This window comes from Paroedura picta, chromosome 1 (assembly GCF_049243985.1).
Source record: "Paroedura picta isolate Pp20150507F chromosome 1, Ppicta_v3.0, whole genome shotgun sequence".
Classification (NCBI taxonomy): Eukaryota; Metazoa; Chordata; class Lepidosauria; order Squamata; family Gekkonidae; genus Paroedura; species Paroedura picta.
Genome location: NC_135369.1, coordinates 203,355,785 through 203,376,572, shown reverse-complemented (window position 1 = coordinate 203,376,572; position 20,788 = coordinate 203,355,785). Strand labels below are relative to the sequence as shown.

Genomic DNA, 20,788 nt, shown 5'->3' with positions numbered 1-20,788 from the left:
ACACTGGGGGAAATGCTCCCTGAGTAATTCCAAAGATGCTGAATGGCTGAGCAGGATGAGACTGGAGTACTGGTTCGCTGTGTTTTTCCACTGTATGGTGATTTGGAAAAAAACTGCTTTGTATATTTTCCACCCACCGGAGCATGTGTTTTGGTACTAACTGATTTGATATAGTGAACATGTAAATTGGAGTTTTGGAGTCGTGCTTCTATATTTAGATTTCAGCCAAAGGGTTCTGAGATGTCACCTGAAGGATAATTTCAGAAAGTTCCACTTCCTTTTCCCTAAAATGTGCTTTTAAATGACCAAGTGTTTGGTTTCCTTTTGCCTGAGTAGTGGGCTATACACATCTTATAACAATTTAGCTGCCCCCCAAATGTTGCAGTTGAGGAGTCAATTTAGAAGAATAAGTGTTGGTTTTTATACCTCACATTTCACTACCAAAGGAGTCTCAAAGCGGCTTACAATCTCCTTCCCTTTCCTCTCCCCACAACCGACACCCTGTGAGGGAGGTGAGGCTGAAAGAGACCTCATATTACTGAAGAAAAAGAAGAGTTGGTTCTTATATGCCACTTTTCTCGACTGGAAGGAGTCTCAAAGTGGCTTACATTCGCCTTCCCTTTCCTCTCCCCACAACAGACACCTTGCGAGGGAGGTGGAACTGAGAGATCTCTGACAGAACTGCCATGCACAAACAGCTCTAGCAGAACTGTGACTATCCCAAGGTCACCTAGCTGGCTGCTTGTGGTGGAAGAGTGGGGAATGAAACCCAATTCTCCAGATTAGAAGCCTTGGCTCTTAACCACAACATCACGCTGACAGTTCATTCAGAAGCAGAGTTACCCTATTGTAAGTCCCTCAAAGTCAATAGGCTTAGAAGGGGAAAACGGTTCAGGGTTACACTGCTAGTTTCTCTTCGTTTCTGCTGCTCGACAAAAGGGCTGCTGCATGACCCCATGGCTTGACATTGTAAACTTCTAAGGAGATGGCCTTTGTTTCAGGAAATCCCTATTCCCTTCAGGGTTCCAAATTCACTTTTGAATAAATGACATGTCCTGGGACAGGGGTGGCCAAACTGTAGCTCTCCAGATGTCCATGGACTACAGTTCCCATGAGCCCCTGACAGCTGCCGAGCTGGCAACCCTATTCTTCATAAATGACAGACATGCATTTTCCTTAGGTCCTCATTTCGACATGCAGCTCAGTTAGCTGTTGTTTTGCGTACATATATGCTTTATTGCCTTTCCATTTCTATACTTCCTTAATTAAGAAACAACCATCGCAGCAAATTTTGTGCTTATACCGCAATGAGCCATTTCCCTATCAGTAGTTCCTCTGGTAGCAGGAAGCACCGTGAGGGGTCCTCCATTTTGGTTCTTGTTTACCCCCCCAGTGACCCCCAACCCCATCTTGGCCAGTGATGCCATCAAAGCTAGACTTGGGGGCTGAAGCACTGCGTTCCAGATCACGTTCCTGAACTAGCTTTAGCTTTGGAGTATCCCATTACTTTAGTGCTTTAGGATGCTTAGGGCTGATCCTGCGTTGAGCAGGGGGTTGGACTAGATGGCCTGCATGGCCCCTTCCAACTCTATGATTCTATGATTCTATGATTACTATCCAAAGGCCCAGAAAATCCTTCAACTCAGAGTCTAAATTTGCCTACCATGGCTACTAATGCTCAGGTGTGTTGTTAGAATTGACTGCTGATGAGCCATTTCAACAATTCGACGAGGCCTGCCCTGGAACATACCCCCTCCTTCCCAAGACCCAACCCCTCTTGGGAAGGCAGAAGGGACTGTTGGTGCTTGGCTCTTGTGGTCCTTTCTTGTGTGGCCAGGGAATAGCTGATCGCCATTGTGTGACTAGAAGGAAAATTTCCTCCAGGCAAGACTGGCCAAGAATTCCGGAGTTGTTTTGTGTGTGTGTGTGTGTGTGTGTGTGTGTGTGTGTGTGCGCATCACTTGGGCATGGAATTGGTGTCACTGTTTTCTGCCTTACCATTCCACTGGGCTAACTTCAAAATCTTCCAAGGCTCAGTGGCTCAGAGTTACAGTACCTGCTTGGCATGCAAAAGGTTGCAGGTTCAATCCCTGGCATCTCCAGTTAAGAAGACCAGGCAGTAGGTAATGTGGAATACCTTTGCCGGAGACACTGGAGAGCCACGGCTAGTATGAGTAGACAGTAATGATGGTGTTGGAATCTGCAAGCTTTGTAGTGTGCATGACTGAACAGAATAGGAAGAATGTCCTACAGGGGGCATCAGAGGAGATGTTTATTTAGCATAGTTAGAATAGGAACTTCCTGGTATTTTTCAAATAGTCTCCTCCTACTTCCTGATTGGTGCATTTGGAGACCTTCTCCTCCTTTGAACACACTTCCTCCCTGCTTGCCTCCAGTACTGACAGAATGAACACCACAGAACAGTTAGACAGTCGGGAATCTCTCTGTCCCCCCCCCCCCTTTACAAGGCTGTTTCTCTTCTGCAACCACCACCACCACCACCACCACCTTTACTGGCATATATTTTCTCTTCTAAATAAAACTATTTGATTCTCTTAAGCAGCCTGGGGCTCCCCTCTCTGCCAACCGATGGACCAATCATTTGAATCAATATAAGTTGGCTCCACATGTTCCCTGAGCCAGAGAAAGACTTCAGACTTGACTGAGCCAAGTGCCGAAATCCGAGATAGCAGACACAGGAGCAGCTTAAATATTACCTTATAGCTGCATCAATTTTAACGATTATTGCATGCAAAGTCCACCAGTTGATACCAATTGTTATAGCAGTCCCTCCCCCCCCCCCCCCAGTTATTCCCAGGTTGTCTTTAGCCATGGATACCTCACGGCTCCTCTGTCTAGCGGCGTGGCTTTCTCTTTCTTCGGCCTTTGTGGTACGTTTGTCTTCAGGGCTTTTTCTGATCCAATTCAAGGCTGAGTTTGACTTTCCTTACGCAGGTTTCTAAAAATGTCCAATTGCTGTTGCAGATCCGGAGGACTCCGCAGGGAAGCAGCGAAGGTACCCAGTTAAGAGACTATGAATATGGTTCTTTAAAAAATAATGGGACAGGAGATGCACGAGCTGAAATAATGATCAGGAAAGATGTAACTGTCTCTCGATTTGTACATCCTTGTCTCCCCATTTAGTTGCATACACCTTAGACGAAGGGCAGCCGAGGCATGGGATCCCGGAAATCAATGCAGGCAAGTAAATTTATGGTGGGGGAATACTGTGTCATCAGATCAGTGTCCGAAGACTTGTGCTTGTACTGAGATGGGCCATTTCCCGACCAGTAGATCCTCTTGTGGCAGAAAGCTCCACGACGTGTCCTCCATTGTGGTTCATGCTTACCACCTGGACACCCCCAACCTCATCTTGGCCAGTGGTGCCATCAGAGCTGGACTTGGGGGCTGAAGCACAGCGTTCCTGATCACGTCCTGAACCAGCTTTAGCTCTGGAGTATTGATTACCATCCAAAGGCCCATGAAATAATTCAACTCAGAGTCTAAACTCGCCTACCTGCGCTGTTGCTCCTGGAATTCAGGTGTGTTATTTGCATTGAGCGCCGATGCCTCATTTCAACAACCCGACGAGGCCTGCCCATGAACACACCCACTCCTCCACCATCTCTTCTTCCAAAGACTTCCTTGCTGTTCATTCTGAAACATCTGGATCTGGATGGCCCAGGCTAGTCTGATCTTGTCAGATCTCGGAAGCTAAGCAGGGTTGGCCCTGGCCAGTGTGCAGATGGGAGACCCCAAGAATGTCCAGGACCACTGTGCAGAGGCCACCAATGGCCAACCACCAATGGCCATCCTCTCTTGCCTTGACAAACCTACCTGGTCGCCACAAGTTGGCTGAGACATGAGGACAAAACAAAACAAAGAAGTCTAGGAATAGGGTGGTTAGAACTAGTTTTCTCAACAAGGGTTTTGTGAAACCCGGGGGTTTCTTGACAGCCCTGAAAGCGTTTCCTGAATGGGAGGAAGTTAATTAATTTTAATATATTTTTAAAAATTTGTTAAGCATTTATCAGGTGATAGGACTATATATGGTCATGTTGACTTGCCCTCCCACCTCCCAAAATGGCCAATGATGGGCCTGGAGGGGGTGGGGAGGGGAGGGGCTCCGGGGGGGGGGGCATGTACGCAGCTGTGCTTCCCAACTCTATTCTGCTACTTCTAGGTTTCTCAGAGCCTGAAGGATGTTTCTGCGGGTTTTCAATGGTAAAAAAGTCGAGAAAGGCTGGCTTGGAGATACCCCAGGGCCTTTAAGAAATATAGCTAGTGATTCACCAGTGATTCTTAACAGGGATTGTATTGTCTCACAAAGGGCAACTTGTCAGTTTGGAGGGGGGCATCATATAGAAACAAATGGGGGGAGCATCTGGGGTTTTGAGGTATCCCTTCTTCCCAGTTGCACTGGCTTTTGGTGGCCAGAGAAGCAGAGTTTAGTGTTGTTCACACTATCTTGAGGATAATATTCCAGATCCGGGATTTCTCCCCTGGGTTGAGTTTTATACCCTGCTTTTCACAATCCAAAGGGGTTCCAAAGAGGCTAATAATTGCTTTCTCTTCCTCTCCCCAAAATAGACCCCCTGTGAGGTGGGTGAGGCTCAGAGAGCCCTGACAGCCCTAATCCATAGCTCTTTCTCAAGTTACAGTTGCCAACTCTGGTTTGGGAAATTCCTGGAGATCTGGGTGCTCCTGGCCATTTTAAATTTCTCTCTCTTTAGCTACAGGAAAGAAGTTCTTTCAAGGGGACATTATGTTGCCGGTACGTGTGGTCGATCAAATTCTTGGAGGAGGCTTGGGAGAAAGAAGGACTGCTTAAATCTGACGTGTCCTTAATTTTTCTTGACAGCCAGAGAAAAATGCGCTAAGGAACACCTCCTACAGATGGAGCCTCCCCATTCCTTACAAAATGGGGAGCACCTTGGGTAAGAAGACCCCTTGTGTTTTGGCGCTCCTATTGGTATGCTTTTACTACAGACAACACTTCCCTCCCCTTGTCCACACGATGGACTGGATACTACAGACCTACACTATTTCAGTCTGTGGGATCTGTATTCCCACTGATGTCAAGAGATGTCCCATCCCTCGGCCACCACTGCCTGCTTCTGCTTCTGCTTCTGCTTCTGCTTCTGCTTCTGCTTCTGCTTCTGCTTCTGCTTCTGCTTCTGCTTCTGCTTCTGCTTCTGCTTCTGCTTCTGCATAGTTGGGCAGCAGGAGGAAAATGGCTAGCGAAATACGGGACATAACTGGCACCTGGAGTGTTGACAGAACTCCTTGTATGGCCTGGAAATAATGTCATTACATTATGTGACGCTCTAACATGCACTCTGTGGATAACTCTATGGTAAACCACAGTGACATCATTTCTGGGTTAGGCCGGAAGTGATGTCATTGCACCTGGCCTGCCAATTTCCCCCCACATCTGTAAGTTCCCACCTCCCCCACTTCCTGCTGATTGCTAGGAAAACCTAGATACAACCCATAACCTGTTAGAAGCATGTGTGCATGTCTCTCTGTGTGTATATATATACACACAAGGTGTCTTCAAAAATTTTCTGCAATTTTATATTTTCATTGGAAACGGTGAGGGTGGGAGGAGTAGTAATTGGTCGTGTCTGAGAGTGTCACGTGACTCTTCTGTCTGTCAAGCCAGCTGACCTTGGAGTTTAGTGTAAGAGTTGATGCATGTGATGAAGATGGCTACGAAATTTATTAATGGCCCCAAAGAGGAACAGCATTCTGTCAAACGCTTTTTGTATAACAGCAGAAGAAAGAACCTACCCTAGGCTACAATGAACAATTAAACAATTTAACAATTAATAAAAATAGAAATATGTTATCTCTTCTTTTAATAGCAATCGGACAACCAAAACGGACTCCAGATTTGTACCGTTTTCAAAGTGGCATTTTCATCAGTGGTTGTTTCCTCCTATTAATTATTATGAACATAAAGTCATCAAGTGGCATAGTTCCTTTAGGTATCCAACTTAGTATGTGCTGAGGATTTAGTCCTTCACTAATTCGATGATCTATTATTCTTCATTTAAATTTTAACAATATACATATTGGCCTTTAGCTCAAAGGTATGGCGAACAGTCTTTTGATTATTATGTTCATAATAATTATAGGAGGAAACAACCACTGATGAAAATGCCACTCTGAAAACGGTACAAATGTGGAGTCCGTTTTGGTTGTCTGATTACTATTAAAAGAAGAGATAAGATATATCTATTTTTACTCATTGTAAAATCGTTACATTGTTAATTATAGCCTAGGGTAGGTTCTTTCTTCTGCTATTATATTCATTTCAAACCGTCTTCTTTTCGTGGTATATGCTTTTTGTAGGCAGAAGGTGTGCCGGGAGCAAAAATTCACACTCAGACAGTTGAAGTGAAAGGTTATGGAACACCCAGTTTACACTCTGGATTTAGCACCATCTAATTTCCACCTTTTTGGATTGCTCAAAGAAGCTTTAAGGGGAAGAAATGTTTCATGTGATGATGATACAGAAGCAGCAATGCATCAGTGATTCCATGCTCAGCCAAAACCAATTTTTGCTGATGACGTTACAAAATTGGTATGACGCTGCAGAAAACACATTGCAAGGGGAGGTGACTCTGTAGCAAAGTGATGGAATTTGTTTTAAAAATTGTGGAAACTTTTTGAAGACCCCATGATTGTGTGTGTGTGTGTGTGTGTGAGAGAGAGAGATGAAATCACAGACCTCATTTGTGTTACATTCCTATTTTTTTCAGACCTGAATACCAAAGGTGTCATCTTGCAGGCCTTTGAAATGTTTCGACTCAAGTCTTGTATTGACTTCAAACCTTATGAAGGAGAAAAGTCATATCTTCAGTTTGAAAAGCTGGATGGGTAAATGGACCGTAAAGTCTCTGATGCTGTATGAGTTGTTCAAGGTCCCTTTTATACTGGTGATTTTGAAGGTTTTACACACCTACACCAAAACGGGTTATGGAAAACATCGAAGTCTTTGTTATCTGTGCTATTTTTGGGTTTAGCCTTAAGGTCTGCAAAATCGTTTTAAAAAAGTAGAGTGGGTTTAAATGTCCGAATAAAAGAACCCATGTGATTTGATATAATGTGTAAAAGTTTAGAAAAAAATCCATATTTTATACCCATCAAAATGTTCTACTGTCCACCTGGCAGTAACCCTGCAGGGTCTCAGCAGGTGCCATTCACAGCACCAACCCTGACCCGTTTAACCAAAGATTCCTGGAGTTGCACCTGGGACCTTCTGCACACCAAGCAGGTGCTTTCCCTCTGAGCCACAGGAGAGGAGCTCTATAAATATTCTAAATAACATTTAAATAATTTCTAAAGATTATCTCTCCATCGCCTGTACAATTTCTGCCCCGTTTAGTCAGCAGTCAATAAGCGTTCCACACTGGTCAATGCCTAAGTTAGGGGTAGTCAAACTGCGGCCCTCCAGATGTCCATGGACTACAATTCCCACGAATGCTGGCAGGGGCTCATGGGAATTGTAGTCCATGGACATCTGGAAGGCCGCAGTTTGACTACCCCTGGCCTAAGTGATTAGGTCGTGATTGAGCAGGCTGTTCTGGTTGGGAACCAGCTCTGCAACTGGCTTTGTGTAATCATTCACCCAGCCTAACCTTGATGGGTATCACCCTCCTTGACAGGCCAGGGCAGAGTCTGCATTTACTTTCTTTATTCCATTGTCAATCCTGTTGAATTCAGATCGCTTTGAACTCAGGTCTTCCTCTCCCCCCCTCCCCATTGAAACAGGAAAGTCTTCTGCACGTGGATAGGGTAGTTCAGAAGGGGGGGGGGGAGCCAAGCCTCTTTCTTTCTTTTCTTGAAGGGGGGGAAGAGGAGCCAAGCAGGGAGCCTCTTTCTTTTCTTGGAGGGGGATGGGAGAGGATCGAAAAAGGCAGAGAAGGGAGAAAAAATTCCAGGACTGACAAAAGTTGAGAGAAATTAGGGGCTTCTCCTTTAAGGCAAGTTTGTCACATGACCACCTGTGGCCAATCACGGGTCCTCTACCATGGAGGAGAGCCCAGATTCAAAACAGCCTTTAAATATTGAGCATTAAAAGCACCCTAAGATATGGCACAAGAAAGGTAGGGTCACTCCGGATCAATCCTTCCTGCTGCAGGAGGAAATTTTAAATTGCCCCAAATCCAAACAGAAATTGCATTCTGTGTAGAGGGCAGGGACTGAACCAATCTGGGGTTGGAATAAAAACTCCATGCAGTTTAAACCCAGGTGCCTTCAAGCGCCTTCAGATTCACTGCTCTGTCGCTTGACTTTCTGTAATACACCAAGGCAGGCAAGCTGCTGGCCCCCACCCTACAAGGGGTTTATTTTCTAATTAGTACCCAAAGCGGGAAGACGTTCTTTTTTTAATTGGTACCCAAATGATTTACTGGTGTGGGGGGTGAGAGGCCCTTCCAGATGTCACAGCCAACATATGGCGACCTCTGGTGGAATTTTCAAGACAGGCGCTCTTCCAAGGTGATTTGCCATTGCCTGCCTCTGGGTCATGACCCTGGTGGTCTCCCTCCCAAAGATCAACCAGAACCAACCCTGATTAACATCCAAGATCTGATGAGATGGCACTAACCTATCAGATGTGCGATTTTAAAAGAGCTCTTTTTTTCCTTCTGAGGGAGGCATGTTTGAGTGATAAGATGATAATATTATTTCAACTTTGGACCTTAGCTGCCTGTACGTTATTTATATCCTTTGACATAACATCTGTTTAACAACACAGAGAGGTTTTGATTTACCTCTGCAGGGCTAAAATCTCTGCAAGAGATCGATTTTTAAAATGTATTGATTTATTTGGAAGATTTCTCCCTCACGCCTCCAGAGAATTTGTTCCCACGCAGCTTATGAAATATAAAACAATATAAAAACATAAGATACCATAAAAGTCATTTACAGTAAATAAAACTAGAGGAGAGTGGCAAGGAAGATCCGGGGCCTGGAGTCCAAGCCCGATGAGGAAAGGCTGAGGGACTTGGGAATGTTCGGCCTGCAGAAGAGGAGGTGGAGAGGGGACAGGATGGCTCTCTTGAAGTATCGGAAAGGTTCTCACTTGGAAGAGGGCAGGGAGCAGTTCCTGTTGGCAGCAGAGGAGAGAATCTGCAGTGATGGGTTTAAACTATGTGTAGAACGGTACTGACTAGATATTGGGCTGGGGGGGGGCAATTCACAGTCAGAGTAGTTCAGCAGTGGAATGGGCTACCAAAGGAGGTAGGGAGGTCTCCTTCACTGGCTGTCTTCAAGCAGGAGCTGGACAGATCCTTCTCCTGGATGCTTGAGGCTGATCCTGCGTTGAGCAGGGGGTTGGACTAGATGGCCTGTATGGCCCCTTCCAACTCTAGGATTCTATAACCATTTCAGACACAGCATTTAAAACCCGGCCAGGGCATTTGAAAAGCATTAAACATTTCACAACCTAAAACAAGTCTCATAAACCAATTCGCAGGCTGGAAGCAGATACCTAAAATGATGTTAAAAGATCAGACTCCTTAACTAAAAGACCTTGGATACTAAGGCCCAGATCCCTGCTAGCTGATGGCCAATTTATACTGTAATATTTTACTATTAAGGAACTTGGAATTTTAGTAAATGTGAATTGTAATTGAAAACATATAGCGGGATGGGCCATTGAAGAAAAATTTATTTTGAAAATGGATTAATTTTTCTGGATACCGTTCTGGCTTAGTCCACTTCTAATACAATACAATAAAATATAATAATTGTTTTATTATTATTATTTATTTGATTTTTATACCGCTGCTCCCATAACTGGCTTGTGGTGGTTAACAAAATAGAAATATCCATACAATTTAAAATAATATAAGACATCTGTCTCTATCTGAGACAGATTTATGTTTATTTGGAGCAGGGTTTTGGTTGGTCTGTTTCTTCTTTCTAGACCTATCATGCCTTCCCTGTGAAGATGGGGGCCACAGAGAGTAGGGCTTAAGGGGCAGATCATAACTGGTGGATGGTCCAGTATGGGAGGAGATGATAGCTGAGCCCTGGATCCTAGATCTTGTACCAGGAGCACCAGGTCAATATTCAGCCCCAGGCTTATATTAGAGCATCTTCCTAAACCCTCTTTCGGCTTTGGTGTCAAAGATGTACATCAAGGATGTACATTTAGAGCGAAAGCTGAAACATGCCTGGGCTTTCTGCAGGCCACCAGTGTTAAGTGAAAGGTTACATGGCAAGCAGCATTTGTTAATACAGAGATGAAAGAGAGATCTCGTCTCCATTATAAAACCAATAATTCAGTTGGAAGATTGCAATCATTTCCTTTATCAGCAACCCATCACAGACCCTGGTCAGGTATCCTGGTCCCAAACTGTTTAGGGACTTAAAGGTAAAAATGGTGCTTGAGGACAAATGGGAAGCCAATGGAGATCTTTCAGCATGGGCTGATATGGGCCCAGTGACCCACCCCTGACCACATTGTGGACCAGCTGAACTCTCCAGGCAGTTTTCCAAAGCGACCTCGTGTATAGTACATGACAGTAACCTAACCTGGGTCAATTCTGCCCATGTAGAATAATGCATTTTCAATGTCATTTTGCAGTGGGATTTTCTTATGTGGAACAGGAAAATCTACTTCTAAAGTGCATTATCCATCCCACACATATTGGATAATGCACTTTCAATGTGCTTTTGCAGTGGGGTTTTCCTGTGCAGAACAGGAAAATCTGCATCTAAAGTACGTCGACATATCAGACATATGTGGAATGGGCCCTGGATGTGACCAAAGGATGGATCACTGTGCTTTTTGGGGACCCTGGGCAAAAGAAAACCTGTTTCTCTCTTCATTGTGATCTGGCACTTCTAAAGGGATGCTGAGCAAGTCCACTAAATGAGCGGTTTTCAACCCCTACATTCTCGTCTGACAGATGCTGGTCTTACGTGGGCGACTTTAAGACTGGCCAGAACGTTTCTATCGGACCACGTTGTGAATATAAAGATACGGTGGAGCACGAAGTGCTACATGCACTTGGATTTTATCATGAGCAGTCACGGAGTGACCGAGATGATTATGTTAATATTTGGTGGAATGAAGTCATAGAAGGTAAGTGAACGTTCCAAGAGGACAGAAAGATTCCTGAGTCAGAAGGGCAAACTGGACTGGGCATTGCAGGGTCTGTCTCCAGTCTTGTCTCAGGAAAACAGGGGACTCAGCTACACCCTGAGTCTTGCTCCCCCCACCTGGGCCTAGTCTGCACACACAGGATAATGCACTTTCAATGTGCTTTGGCAGCTGGATTCTCCTGTGCAGAACAGGAAAATCTACTTCTAAAGTGCATTGAAAGTGCATTATCTATTGTGTGCAGAATAGGCCCTGGCCTTCTCTTCTCTTTCCTTTCCTCCTCAGCCTGCAAGGTTTTAAGTAACTCCAGTTTCGCCCAATCTACACTCCCAAGTTTTTGGCCCTCAAGATGTTGAGGTCTTACAATAATTCTCCATTTTACCTTAGCTCTGTAACCCTGGTAACTGTCCCAATGTGTATGTTTGGTTTGAGGTGAATCATGGGGCACAAGTGAGCCTGAGAACCTGGCCCTGAGGGCGCCTCTGGAACGTCTACCTTGGACACTCTTCTGCTCCCTGCCATCCGTCAGTTGCAAGGCCATCCAAACCAGAGACCTCTGGAGCTGATAAGGTCAAAGGTCTTTGGATGCCTAGATTGGATCCAACTTTTGCAAAATCTGCCCCTCAAACATTTTGCAAGAGTTGGAGGGCAGCTCTAAGCACCAGAAGGCATGCTCCTCATGTCACAATGCAGCAGTTCTGTTCTCCTGACAAGACAGAGGATGGTAGTAGAAACTACAGCAGATTTATGGTGACCCCCCCTAGAGAACTAGCATGGAGTCATGCTTAAAAGTGGAAGGCACTAATCTGGAGTGCCAGGTTAGATTCCCTGATTTTCTACATGTAGCCAGCTAGGTGACCTTGAGCTAATCTCAGTTCTCTTGGCCCTGTTCCCACATACCAGTTCTGTCAGAGCTCTCTCAGCCTCACCTACCTCACAGGGTGCCTGTTGCGGGGAGAGCAGTGTAAAGGTATTTGTAAGCAGTGTTGTGATTCCTTCGGGTAGTGAAAGGTGGGGTATAAAATCTAGCTTTTCTTTTCAAATAGAAGAAGAGTTGCTCTTTATACCCATCTACTGTACAAAGTCTAGATTCGCCTTCTCTTCCTCTACCCACAATAGGCACTGTGTAAGGCAGGTAGGCCTGAGAGAGCTCTGAGAGAACTATGAGTGACCCAAGGTCACCCAACTGGCTTCATGGGGTGGAGGAGAAGGGAATCAAACCCAGCTCTTCAGATTCGAGGCTGCCACTCTGAAACGCTGCCCCACGCTGGCTCAGTCACCGAAACCAGTAACCTCAACTCTCGTTTCAAAATAGTATTCTCTACAAAAATTGCTTCCTAGCTCTCAGAATGTTGCAAACCAATACAAATGCATGAGGAAAAGAACCTAACCTCTTTCTTATTCCATCTCCAATAATCATACAATCATTGTCAACTTCAGTCTCGTAATAATCATTCCTAACATGGTGGTCGCAATTCGTTTTCAGGACAGACCCATAATTTCAACAGATATGACGACCAGTTCACTACTGACCTGAACACCCCCTACGATTATGAATCTGTCATGCATTACGGGCCTTACTCGTTCAACAAAAACAGCAGCGTCCCCACAATCACCGCGAAAATCCCAGCATTCAATGATGTTATCGGGCAAAGCCAAGATCTGAGCAGGATTGATCTCCAAAGGCTGAATCAAATGTACAGTTGTGGTAAGCTCGATTTTTCCATGCTTGTGGAAATTGCGGCATCTTTTTTGGGCTTGTGGTGGCCGCAGGCAGCAGATAGACATGTGCAATATCCAATAGTTAGGCAGCAATACAATATATTGGTCATGTAGCCCTGTACCATATGTCATGGATCTAGATCAGGAGTAGTCAAACTGCGGCCCTCCAGATGTCCATGGACTACAATTCCCAGGAGCCCCTGCCCGCGAATGCGGAATTGTAGTCCATGGACATCTGGAGGGCCGCAGTTTGACTACCCCTGATCTAGATGAAAAGCAAACCAAATTCCTACGAGCCACCTGGGCTATTCCTGTTTCCCCTCCTCCTCCTCTGGCTCTCAGCACATACAGTAGTCTGTTCCCAGGAAGTAGAAAGTGCCCTTCAAAATGCTCTCTTATTCTGCAAATCTAGACAGCATCCTAAAAAGCAGAGACATCAATCACCCTGCCAACGAAAGTGCATTTAGTCAAGGCTATGGTCTTCCCAGTTGCAATGTATGGCTGCGAAAGTTGGACCATAAGGAAGGTCGAGCGTCAAAGAATTGAGGCTTTTGAACTCTGGTGCTGGAGAAGACTCTTGTGAGTCCCTTGGACTGCAAGGCGAACAAACCAGTCAGTCCTAGAGGAGATCAGCCCTGACTGCTCCTTAGAAGGCCGGATCCTGAAGATGAAACTCAAATACTTTGGCCACCTCATGAGAAGGAGGACTCCCTGGAGAAGAGCCTAATGCTGGGAGCGATCGAGGGCAAAAGAAGAAGGGGACGAATATCAGGGCTCTCTCAGCCTCACCCACCTCACAGGGTGTCTGTTGTGGGGAGAAGAAAGGGAAGGGAACTGTAAGCCGCTTTGAGACTCCTTCGGGTAGAGAAAAGTGGCATATAAGAGCCAACTCCTCCTCCTCCTCCTCCTCCTCCTCCTCCTTCTTCTTTTACAGCTTCGAGTCTGACTCTCCTTGACCAGTGTTCCTTTGAGGCCATTAATATCTGCGGGATGGTGCAGAGTGGGAACGATGACGCCGACTGGCAGCATCTCCTGTCGACCCCTGATGATAAGGACCACACCTTGGTGGGCCGCTGCAAAGGTAACAGATGGCTGTGTGTTTTAAAAACAGCCACTGAAGAGCAAAGTAATGACCAGGGCATCTTGTAAAATTTCATTCATCGCACAAATCAAGCACTCACAGCTCTCGTAGATTTGGGATTTTAACCAGAATGGTGTTATGGGAGAAGTCAAATTCCTGCGTTAACCTCAGCTATGAAAACATGTAGGACCAAAGTAATCTTTGCTGGGTTATTTCTTAAAAATGGGCTTTTTGAGTCTGTTTGAGTCGCTGGCAGGGGCTCATGGGAATTGTAGTACATGGACATCTGGAGGGCCACAGTTAGATTACCCCTGCTCCAAATGCTTGCCACAGCTGACACATTGCTGATTCTTTTGCTGCGGTGGCAACTGCTGCCAATCAAATCTCCAACAGTCAATCAGAAGCCTTGCTGGCCAAAAGCCCTCTCGAGCCCCACCCATTTCCTAAGAATACTTGGCGGGTGCCAGAATAGCTATTAATGTATTATACCCCATTGTAGTCTCTCCCCTCCCCAAGCCCCACCCTCCTCTGGCTACACACCCAAAATCATCAGGTTTTTCCTAACCCAGAGGTGGCAAACTTATCAACTGTCACTGTTTAGCTCATTATTTCTCAACGTTTTAATGCCAAGAACCCCCTGAAACATTCTTCAGGCTTTGACAAACCTCAGAAGCGATCTTGTAGAATACGGTTGGGAAGCAGAGCTATGGACACGCCCACCCTTCCCATCTACTCCAGGCCCATCACTGGCCATTCTGGGAGGGGGGTCGGTGGGGGTCAACATGACCATATATGGTCAGATCACCAAATAAATAATAAATAATAATAAATAATTAACATTTTTTAAAATATATATATTCAACTGTAATTAACTTCTGCTCATTCAGGAAACCCTTCCAGGGACGCCAAGGAACCCCAACCATGGACCCCTGGGTATAAACTGCACGGAGCTTTTATTCCAACCCCAGATCGATTCAGTCCCTGCCCTCTGCACAGAATGCGATTTCCGTTTCGATTTGGGGCAATTTAAATTTTCCTTCTGCAGCAAGAGGGATTGATCCGGAGTGACCCTACCTTTATTGTGCGATATCTTAGAGTGCTTTTAATCCTCCATATCCAGATTGGGAAAGAAAGCTCCGTGGTGGAGAACTTCTGATAGGCTACACCTGGTCATGTGACACGCTTGCCTTAAAGGAGAAGCCCCTAATTTCTCTCAACTTCTGTCGGTCCTGGATTTTTCCTCCCTCCTCTGCCTTTTTCGATCCTCTCCCCCCCTCCAAGAAAAGAAAGAGGCTCCCTGCTTGCCCCCCCCCTTCAAGAAAAGAAAGAAAGAGGCTTGGCTCCCCCCTCCCCTTCTGAACTACCTTAACCACGTGCAGAAGACTTTCCTGTTTCAATGGGGGGGGGGGGGAGAGGAAGACCGGAGTTCAAAGCGATCTGAATTCAACAGGATTGACAATGGAATAAAGAAAGTAAGTGCAAACTCTGCCCTGGTTGAGAAAGTCCGGGTTAATTGCTCACCATAGCTACTTGCTTCTCTTATTTGTGCTCCTCTGGCCCAGTGTGGGCGATGAAATTTTGCATCATCGGGATGCCTGTTTAGCGCACCTGTCTCCTGCATTGTTGTCTAACATCTGTAAAAGGTTCAGACCGCTAAGGGGCCTCCCCACGTTTGCTTTGTAGGTAGGGGATATTTCATGCACCTGAACACCACGGCAGGGAAGGCAGGAGAATCAGCCGTTTTGGAGTCCCGCATCCTCAGCCCCAAAAGAGCAGTGAAGTGCCTGCAGTTTTATTACAAGCTGGATGGAAGCCAGCAAGATAAACTCATCATCTGGATTAAAACGGACGACGGGACTGGAAACTTGAGGAAAATGGTGAAGCTGCAAACGTTTTATGGTGAGCATTAGAACCAGAGGGTGTTATGGGATGTCTTAACTTTGTAGCCATTCATGAGGGGGAAACACAGCTACCCTTCTGCTGCAATATCCATTACAACTAGATTGCCTTGTGTGGATCACGGGTGGCTACTGCCATTGACTCTGTGGCTCTTTCCGCGTTGTTTCGGAGGGGAGCTGTGCAGAACAGCTCCATTCGAGTCCGGCAGCACCTTCAAGACCGACAAGAGCAGTGTAGGGGTTAAGAGCGGCAGGTTCTAATCTGGCGAGCCAGGTTTGATTCCCTGCTACTCCACATGCAGCCAGCTGGGTGATCTCGGGCCATTCCCAGTCCTGTTAGAAGCTGTTCTGACCGAGCAGGAATCTCAGGGCTCTCTCAGCCCCACTTGCCTCACTGAGTGTCCGTTGTGGGGAGAGGAAGAGAAGGCCATTGTAAGACCCTTTGAGACTCCTCAGGCAGTGAAAATGAGGGTATAAAACCCAACTCTTCTTCTTTTTGGGGTGTAAGCGTACAAGAGCCAGAGCTTCCTTCGTCAAATCTGGGAAGGGATCTTTAGCTCTCTAACGCTTTGTCTAAAGCAGGGGTAGTCAAACTGCGGCCCTCCAGATGTCCATGGACTACAATTCCCAGGAGCCCCTGCCAGCGAAAGCTGGCAGGGGCTCCTGGGAATTGTAGTCCATGGACATCTGGAGGGCCGCAGTTTGACTACCCCTGGTCTAAGGTGTTCTTAGCCCTGAGTCTAGCCTAGTGGTTCTCAACCTTCTTAATGCCACGATCCTTTAATACAGTTCTTCATGTTGTGGTGACCCCCAAACATAAAATCATGCAAGGGTTCTTTCACAGAAATTAAACCAAAACTGACCAATGGCATGAAGATCCATTATGCACGAGTGTATATAAATTGGGATTCTTTCTGGGGGTTTCTCAGTTCAGTTCTGCCTCTTGTCCCACCATGCCGATCTCGCTGTTTTCCCCTGCTCCAGGCAGACAAATGCTCCATCTACCCTGGCCAAGCTGCTCACCCTGCCACGACCCCTGTGAAAGGGTCATTGAACCCTGAGTGCCAGTCAAAATTTGAATAAATGGATGCGCTACAGTCATCTAAGGCAGTGATGTGTACACTCTGCACCTGATGTATACGTTTGGCACGTGAAATACAATTTCACACCCCACGTACTCTCCTGAATTCCCCCTCTCCTTTCACATGCAGCCAGCTGAGTGAACTTGGGCTAGTCACAGGTCTCTTAGAGCTCCCTTTTATTGCTCCCTAGCCTGGTGTAGTGGTTAAGAGTGGTGGCTTCTAATCTGGCAAGCCAGGTTTAATTCACATGCAGCCAGCGGGCTGACTTTGGGCTATTCACGGTTCTTTTAGGGCTGTTATGATCTAGCAGTCCTGTCGGAGGCTTTCTGAGCTCAGCCTTATCTACTTCTCAGGGTGTCTGTTGTGGGGAGAGGAAGGGAAGGCGATTGGAAGCCACTTTGGGACTCTTGGTAGAGAAAAGAGGAATATAAAAAACTTCTTCTTCTTCTTCTTCTTCTTCTTCTTCTTCTTCTTCTTCTTCTTCTTCTTCTTCTTCTTCTTCTTCTTCTTCTTCTTCTTCCACAGCTGATGCAGAACAGCACTGGAAGTTAGCAACCGTTTCCTTCAACAGCCAGACCAAATTCCGCTATCTCTTCCACGGCACCCAAGAAGACCCTGACAAATCAACCGGCGGGATTAACATCGATGACATCAGCCTGACCGAGACTCGGTGCCCCACAGGGGTCTGGCAGATCACCAACTTCACCGCCCTTTCGAACAGCACCTCCCAGGGCCACTATATTTCAAGTCCGGTGTTCTACAGCTCGGAGGGCTACTGCTTTGTCCTGCAGCTCTACCCCCATGGCTTGCCGGGCAACAGTGGAAACTACTTGGGCGTCACTCTCGCTCTGTGCAGCAGCCAGAATGACGGAGCTCTAGAGTGGCCGGCAGCAGACAGGCAAGTGACGTTCACCGTCGTGGATCAGGATCCTGATATCACCCAGAGGATGTCAGCAAGCCGGGTCTTTACAACGGATCCTAACCAAATAAGTGGTAAGTTGAAGGACTGTCCAGGCATGGAAAATATATTGGGATTTTCTTTCTAGGATCCTGAGGAGACTTCATGGGGAGGATCTGCCCTTAGCTTGTGTGCCCCCTCTGGTTGTCAACTCCAGGTTGGGAAATCCTTGGAGCCTGGGGGTGGGGCCTGAGAAGAGATTGGACCTCAGTGATTTCCAATGCCTTGGAGCCTACCCTGGCTTGCTGTGGGGAGTGTAAACGAGGGCTGCTGTGGAATTCTGGGAAAGGATGACGGATTGCTGAGAGTACCACGACCAGACCAAGTGTGGTATAATACTAATAATAGGGAGTCAGATCATCTTGATAAAAGTTAAATTATGCAAACGGGGTAGGGTTGAAGGCTCTGAGTTGGGAAATACCTACAGACATTCATAGAATCATAGAGTTGGAAGGGGCCATACAGGCCATCTAGTCTAACCCCCTGCTCAGGGGGTTGGACTAGTCCAACTTTGGGGGTGACGCCATGAGTGGGTGGGATATGGGGATGGGGAGGGACCTCAGTGGAGTATAATGCTCAAGGGTTCGCCCTACCAAGCGCCATTTTCCACAGGAGAACTGATCTCTGTTGCCTGAAGATGAGCTATAATTCTAGGGGAATCTACAGGTCCCATGAGTGGCATTTCCAAGAGAGGGACAGCACCAGGCAACTTAAAAGAACGAAATAGTTTTATTTAGAAGACTAGTATCAAAGCCCATTTAAAAAATGGGTTTTGAAAGGGGCGGCAAGCAGAAGGACGTGAGACGATGGCCGCAGCTCCCTTTGGCCCACAAAGCAGGGTAAAAGGTGTGGAAAGCCCCCCCCCCCAACGGCAGCAACAGGGCTTTGTGGACCGCAGGAAGGCTCCAAATTTCCCCCCCCAGGCCCCCTCCCAGCAGGAGCATACCCACGGGCTGCAAAGCCCTGTTGCTGCCTCTCTCCTCATGGGCGACAATGGAGGCTGCAGCCACAAGGCTTCTAGCAGGCAAGGAAGGAGGGTGGGAGCTGGAGGGGGAGGACCAATCTCATTCCCCTAGAATTATAGCCTTCATGTTGATATGGGGAGACCGCTGCTCTGTGGCGCTGAATCATAACACTTGGTCAAAGCAGAACATCGGCGTTGCATGCCGGAGGTCCCAGGTTCAATCTCCATCATCTCCAGTTAAAGGGACCCGGCAGCAGGTGAAGACCTCAGGCTGAGGTCCTTATTCTGCAGAGGCATTCAACGTCCGAATCGATAGTCCGGGCTTTGAAAGACCAATGGGTTTTCAGAAGAAGTCAGCTTTAAGTGTTCATGTGTACTTTTATCTGGACTGACATTGCATCCCATCCAAAACCTACACTGATCAACGACTATAACAAATAAACCAACTAATTGTACAGCATTATTTAACTCTGAAATCCCCTGCATACACTACCAGTCAACCTTCAACGCATTTGATTCCTGCGTAAATCTCTTCCAACTTCTTTTTTTTCTGTTTTATGTAGCAGGCGGCCAACCCTATTGGACTAAACCCTCTATTACGGGGACTTTCGATCCTTTTTATAACCGCCACGTGGGCCCATCTCACGGCTGGAACAGCATCCTGCATCGCAGAGAACTGCTCCGCAGGAATTTCCTGAAAGACGATTCTCTGATCATCTTTGCGTCCTTCGAAGGTAGGCTGTCCTGCTCTTTGGTTGATTAACCGTCCTAGAAAGCACAGTGCTAAGGTGGTTGAGCAAGGCCTAGAACCATGAGTAGTGTGAGCTTTGGGCAAGAGGGACAGCTGTTCTGGGCTCCTCTCCTCAGGGACCCAAGCGCCAACCTGTCAGTTTATCCTTTTCATGGCATTCGGGCAGCAGCGGGAAGGCAGTGGTTGAGGGCGGGGTGGGTGGGAGAAGTGGCCTGATGGCCCATCCCCAGCTGGAGTGGAAGCTCGGCCTGTCTCCTGGGCTGGCTGGGAGACACTAGCCAGATTTGGGCCATGCTGGCCTTGGAGCTGGCAGACATCCCAGCTGGGCGGTTAGCAGTCCTGGTTGGAGATCAGCAACGCAGTGGGGTCTGGTCCAAAGGTCAGGTGATATGACCATATATAGGTATGTTGACTCAACCCCCTCCCAAAATGGCCAATGGTAGGCCTGGAGGGAGTGGGAAGGGGAGGAGCCCCCCGATGGGCGTGTCCACAGTTATGCTTCCTAGCTGTATTCTGCATGATGGTGCCACTGCTGGAGTTTCGTGAAGCCTGAAGAATGTTTCAGGGGTTTCTCAATGGTAAACAAGTTGAGAAAGGCTGCTTTAGGCATAGAACAAGCAGTGTGCTCTCCTGGTTCTTGAAGATAAGAATGATGACATGTGATTTCCCATTTCTTTTTCTTGCATTTCTAGTTGTTGAAGATCCAGGGAGCGTTTTATAGTCCAAATTCACACGCCTACAGAATTCTTCTTAAGCAAGTTTGCAGCTCTTCAGCTTCTGGAAGATTTAAAAGTTGTCTTCTGGCAGAACTACATTCACAAATTCATTGCTTGTTCGTCTTGTGTCTTTTCTCGAAAAGAACAAAAATCAGAATGCTTTGATTTAGGTGCTGTTTTTTCCATCATTCAAGGCTGCATTTCAATCCAACTGTATCTTATGTTAGGGTTGGCTGCAGCAAAAAAAAAAAATCAGATTTTGTGTAAAGATGACATAAATTCTGTGCCGAAGAAACCTCAATTACGTGAGTGGCGTGAATTGTAACAATTAAGACGTTTGCATAGAGCTGATTCATGTGTAATAAAGTTTGAACCCAGTGGTACCTTTAAAATCAACAAAGTTTTATTCAAGGTGTGAGTTTTTGTGGGCACGCAGTCTTTTTCAAACAATGAAATGGAAATCACCAGACCGCACATATAAGAAGAGACTAAAT

General features: G+C 46.5%; 1 protein-coding gene across 1 annotated transcript; it reads left to right on the top strand.

Annotated features, from left to right (window-relative positions):
• The first annotated feature begins 2,820 nt into the window (after positions 1–2,820).
• Positions 2,821–20,677, top strand: LOC143827700 (meprin A subunit alpha-like). Its single transcript, XM_077317524.1, has 13 exons — positions 2,821–2,891; positions 2,986–3,016; positions 3,145–3,201; positions 4,734–4,774; positions 4,862–4,937; positions 6,768–6,885; positions 10,929–11,104; positions 12,609–12,830; positions 13,779–13,925; positions 15,609–15,824; positions 17,431–17,898; positions 19,391–19,561; positions 20,271–20,677. Exons 1-13 carry the CDS (start codon positions 2,832–2,834, stop codon positions 20,297–20,299), a joined length of 1,812 nt encoding a protein of 603 aa, XP_077173639.1. The 5' UTR covers positions 2,821–2,831; the 3' UTR covers positions 20,300–20,677.
• The last annotated feature ends 111 nt before the right edge of the window (positions 20,678–20,788 follow it).

Coding starts and splice junctions, on each gene's coding strand:
- LOC143827700 (XM_077317524.1), top strand. CDS start 2,832: ATGGATACCTCACGGCTCCTCTGTCTAGCGGCGTGGCTTTCTCTTTCT. Junction 4,938..6,767: donor CAAAATGGGGAGCACCTTGG/GTAAGAAGACCC, acceptor TATTTTTTTCAG/ACCTGAATACCAAAGGTGTC. Junction 17,899..19,390: donor GGATCCTAACCAAATAAGTG/GTAAGTTGAAGG, acceptor TGTTTTATGTAG/CAGGCGGCCAACCCTATTGG.